Source organism: Pygoscelis adeliae, unplaced genomic scaffold (genome assembly GCF_000699105.1).
Source record: "Pygoscelis adeliae isolate BGI_AS28 unplaced genomic scaffold, ASM69910v1 Scaffold124, whole genome shotgun sequence".
NCBI classification, from domain to species: domain Eukaryota; kingdom Metazoa; phylum Chordata; class Aves; order Sphenisciformes; family Spheniscidae; genus Pygoscelis; species Pygoscelis adeliae.
This window is the reverse complement of record NW_008824791.1, coordinates 5596016-5601070: the sequence shown is the minus strand read 5'-3', so window position 1 is coordinate 5601070 and position 5055 is coordinate 5596016. Positions and strand designations below refer to the sequence as shown.

The following is a 5055-nucleotide window of genomic DNA, read 5'->3' as shown; positions in this document are numbered from 1 at the left end:
TCCCTACATGTGGCATCCAATGCAACACAAGCGCAACCCACTCACTACACTCCAAAAGTTATCAGAGAAAAACCCGCTTCACCTGGTAGATCTTGCACACACAAGAAATTGTACGTCAAAACTCCCAAGAGGATGAAATCTGATCCTCTTAACTGTGAATTACAAGCTCTAGTCTAAAAAGCTGGAAACTCATACTTCAGCTGCAGTTCATAGAGTGCTCAGAAACTCTTCTGGTAAGAAAGTAGGGTGCACGTCCTCAGAACATAACCGAGAATCTACTTCATCAGTATTTCCCTGCTTTTTGCTTCCTGCAGAGCTGTAAGAGGAGTTATACTGTTTCTGTAGAGAGAGTCATTAGCAGAACAAATATTATCCAAGTTTTCTGCAGTTTTCTTCGGCAGCAACCACAGAATAGCAGAACCTGAGGAAAAGTAATGATGTTCTCAAGACTCTAATCTATGTATAATATCTCAGTTAGACAACAAGTCAACCATTTGACTTATGGTTTTTAACTTTAAAATATATTCAGCTGTTTCATTTTAGAGCTGCGTAAGAGGAAGCTCTAAAATGAAACTTCCAACACGCAACTGTTTCTTCTCCTGTTTGTACAGCAATGTTTCACATTTCTGTTTTCTCTTGAAAACTATGCCCCAGTTTAGAAAGCCCATGCTTCTCTATAAACAAGGACTCACATACTGATGAGGAAAAAGGAGTTTATAGAGAGAAAAGAAGCATTATGGCTGCTTCCTGTGGATTAAAGCTTTCAACAGTCATTACATTGCTTAGCGGAGTAGACGGTGCTAGCCTAAGAGCAGTATTAGTACTTACTTTAGGATGAGATTGTCCATTTTTAACCAGTTTCAAGACTCCACTACAATCCATTCAGAGTATGCATTTAGCAGGAGGGCTGACTCTGCACCCCAGGGGCTGCACTGATGCAGCTGCCCTGTTCGAGGAACAAGGCTGGTTCCCCCATGCAGCAATGTGCAGCACCCCGCAGGGCAGGGCCATCTCGGGCACCATGGCACGCTCCTCTCCCCTGCCATGCAAACACGCCCTTCCCAACACCATGACCAAGGAGAAAGAGAAGGTCCCTATTCTGGAGGCAGAGCATCCCACATAGTGCTAGCCAGGAAAATCTGTCTGGAGACAGAATCATTTCTAATGATAAGGCTGAAGTTCTTGTAAGTTTGGGGCCCATAGCCTTTTAAGATGATAAAAAACAAGACTTCCTGGAGGCTGAGGATGCACTTTCTGAATGTTTTTACTTTTCCAACAGGTAACTGCTACTGGTAAAGATCACCTTTAAAAGGGAACATGGATTTAATAAACTCAACTGAACAAAATGGTACATCAGAAGAACTATTCAAATGGGTGACATCCAAGATTCTCATTTCCATTACCCTATCTGTGCTTGCACTAATGACAACGGCCATCAATTCTCTCGTGATGACTGCAATAATTGTGACGAAAAAGCTCCACCACCCCGCCAACTATTTAATCTGCTCTCTTGCAGTGACAGATTTCCTTGTGGCAGTCTTAGTGATGCCCTTCAGCATTGTCTACATTGTAAAGGAGACCTGGATCATGGGGCAAGTGGTATGTGACATTTGGCTGAGCGTGGACATTACGTGCTGCACATGTTCCATCTTGCATCTCTCTGCCATTGCTTTGGACCGGTACAGAGCAATCACGGATGCTGTGGAATATGCAAGGAAAAGGACACCTAAGCATGCTGGCATCATGATTGCAGTGGTATGGATCATATCCATTTTTATCTCCATGCCACCTTTGTTTTGGCGTCACCAGACGACCAGCAGAGATGACGAATGCATCATCAAACACGACCACATTGTTTTCACCATTTACTCTACATTTGGCGCCTTCTATATCCCGCTGGCCTTGATTCTGATCCTTTATTACAAGATATATAAGGCAGCAAAGACATTTCACAGAAGAAACGTCAGCCGGATTGTAAGGGAGGAGGTAAATGGACAAGTCCTTTTGGATGCAGGTGAAAGAAGCACCAAATCGGCTTCAATGCCCAACACAGTGGAGAAGACATCAGATCCCCTGGTGGACTGCGATAAAGTCAATATCACCCTACGAAGCCCCAGGTCTGAATCTATGCATGAGAAGTCCTGGAAAAAACAGAGAATTTCTAGCACAAGAGAGCGAAAGGCAGCAACTACGCTGGGTCTGATCTTGGGGGCATTTGTGATCTGCTGGCTCCCTTTTTTTGTAAAAGAAGTAGTTGTTAATACCTGTGAAAGATGTCACATCTCAGAAGACATGTCTAATTTCCTAGCATGGCTGGGATATATAAATTCCCTTATTAACCCTCTAATCTACACAATCTTTAATGAAGATTTTAAGAAAGCCTTCCAGAAGCTTGTGCGGTGTAGGCAATATCTTTAAGAGCTTTTGTTCATATAAGGAGAACATACTCATTGTTTTTTTAACCTGTATAGATTTATACAACTGAGATGACATTTGTTGTATTTGAGGAAAAGCACCAAGACTCTGCATTTACATTACGACTTTTTTGTATCAGTAGTATTGGGAGCATAAATTGCCAAATTTTAAAGAGATGGATCATCTGGGATCAGTTTTGCTCTGGAAAAAGAGGTAGCATATTGTGGCTCTGATCCAGTTGGGATCTGCACAGCTGCCTAGCTTGAAGCATAAGGTATTACCTTAAACATTAAGGAAGCACATACTTGAAGTAGACAAAGAAACAAAATTTAAAAAAAAAAAATGTAACCCTCAGTCACCAATAAAGTTTTAAGTAAAAAACTACAGGTTTTAAACCCTAATCGCAAATAAGAAGATAGAAAATACACCTTGGAATTAAGACATTATTTTATTAGTTTGGCACAGGCCTGCAGCAGAGCCAAGCCATCCCCAGAGAAGGGTAGTAGCTTTAAACATACGTAGCATCATCCTACATTGATTAGCCGAGTGCAGCTGCAGTCCTGCCTTCTCCCATAGATGAAGGACTTCCCTGTGTTATGCCCTTGCAGCACCCCAGCAGCAGGCAAGGTGCTCTCAGGGGTTACCAGTTTCATAGCAAGCCAGTGTTGTGAGCCCTCTGCCATTGCGCACCCACAACAGACGCGGGCATAGCCCCAAGGGAAACAGCCAGTTGGGACACCTCCAGTGAGCTGGGTACACATAGTGCCTCGTGCCCTGAGACATCGTTTCTGGTCCTCCTTATGGAGATGTTAGAAGGGAGGGAAGCATGAGACACTCCTTTCTTCATGCCCTCATCCCTACCTTACACACCTGGCCAGGCACGGCCCCTGTGACTTTCAGCACCAAACCCAGCCACACAGTTTGTGCCAGGGCCCCCGGAGCACTGCTGTTGGTGGGTGGTTTAATGAGGTTTGGTTGAGGGCCACCTAATGAAGAACTCAGGCTGGCAGCTCTGGGTCAGCATGTTCAGCCCTCCATCCCCAAGCCTTTTCTCGACTGCCTCAAGCGCTAGGGCTGTGCACCCTCTGTCCAAGCATGTGAGAAAGCAGAGACCGACCACAGTTCTGGCAGCGTGGGTCTCTGGAAAAGGCCATGCAACATCTTCTCCAGTAAGAGCAGGGGGAGCAACCTCAGTATGCAGTGCACACCTGGGAGGGGATCCTGTGGGATGCTCACTGGCTGGCACATCTAAACCGCTCCTTCCCCTAGAGCATCTAGTCCATGTCCCCAGTCCCAGCAGAGCTAAAAGGACCTTGTAGGCACTCCAGCCAGGCCTGGCCAGCTGGTTCAGTCAGAGATAACCACAATGAACCAATCCCTTTATAGGCTGCCTTCTAAGATGGCACTCTGGCCAATCTTGAGTTACACGCTCTAGATGCCAAGCCACAGCGCTAATGAGTGCAAGAACAGCCCTTGCCCCAAAACCAGCAGTGCAAGTTTGCCAGCAGCTAAAGGTACTAACAGAGCAGTGGGCATTTACCCCTGAGTGCAGATGAGTCACTAAGAGCCACACCTGAACCCGGGGACGTGTTGTGCACTTTTCAGGGCAAACAGATTCAGGCTGTGTCACTAAGACCCCGGCTTTGCATTCATTGCAAGCCATTCAGTGCTGTCTAGCAGGAATAGGGACTTGAGGCTCCTTACAGAAACTAAAAACTCCGCTGTCAGCAGTCTCCTGCAAAGGTGCTCTGGTTTGGCACGTGGGCCAGCAGCTTAGGGACATCACGAAGAAGCTGAGATATGAGACCACTATGCACACCCTTAGTTCGGGAAAGGTGTCGCTGGTCTTTACAGCTGTTCTTCCAAGAGGCTTTCAGAGGTTTGCATTAGACAAGAAAACCCAGAAAGAAGCCATCACTGTCGTTTCTCTCTCCCCCTCTCCCTCCCCTGTATTACAAACTCTGGAGTTTAATAATTTTTGTATTTTGCCCATTAGCTACCAGCTGACACAACAGCTGTCAGAGGTGTTTCTTGCAAGATGACAAGGTTTGAAACCTGAGATATTGAAGTATTTTTTTTCTGTCACTTGCAACTTACTGTATTCTGCTTTCACATCAAGGTCCAAACGAGATGATATTCAGAAGCACTAGAAACAGTGCATTTGCTTTACTGTTGATTTTAACCCAGCCAGGAATCTGATGGAAAGCTCACTTGTCATGCCGTGTAGCTCTAGCACAGCAATAGCACAGCTAAATTTTGAAGATACTAGGATGCGACAGAATGGAATTTGGCTCATGCTCAGTGCAAACTAGCGCACTTCACTACCATTGCAGTCAGAGCACAGCCTCTGCAGCCCCCGTGACCTTGGCAATGGCTGTATTATGCTGAAAGAAAAAAACTGCTTTAAACATCAGCTGTGCTCTACTGTCTCCAGAAAGAGCCGTGGAATTCAGCTTTCTAAAAGGATTAGCAGATTAGCAGAAGGCAGCAAAGAAAACCCACACTGAAACATTTAAGATTGAAGACCTCTGTTTCCCACATTTCCTGAGTACTGAGTCATAACATTGTATACGTAGGGGCAGGACTTCCTCTGCCCCTGCTTCTCCCTTTATGACTGCTGGAGGGGAGAATATACTGTTT

The 5055-nt window shown here is 45.4% G+C and overlaps 1 protein-coding gene across 1 annotated transcript; it reads left to right on the top strand.

The window, feature by feature from the left end:
* Positions 1 to 1317: 1317 nt before the first annotated feature.
* Positions 1318 to 2418, top strand: HTR1F (5-hydroxytryptamine (serotonin) receptor 1F, G protein-coupled). Its single transcript, XM_009323918.1, has one exon. The coding sequence runs from the start codon at positions 1318 to 1320 to the stop codon at positions 2416 to 2418; it is 1101 nt and encodes a 366-aa protein (XP_009322193.1).
* The last annotated feature ends 2637 nt before the right edge of the window (positions 2419 to 5055 follow it).

What these genes read in the sequence shown, in the direction of transcription:
- HTR1F (XM_009323918.1), top strand. Translation starts at nt 1,318, where the DNA reads ATGGATTTAATAAACTCAACTGAACAAAATGGTACATCAGAAGAACTA.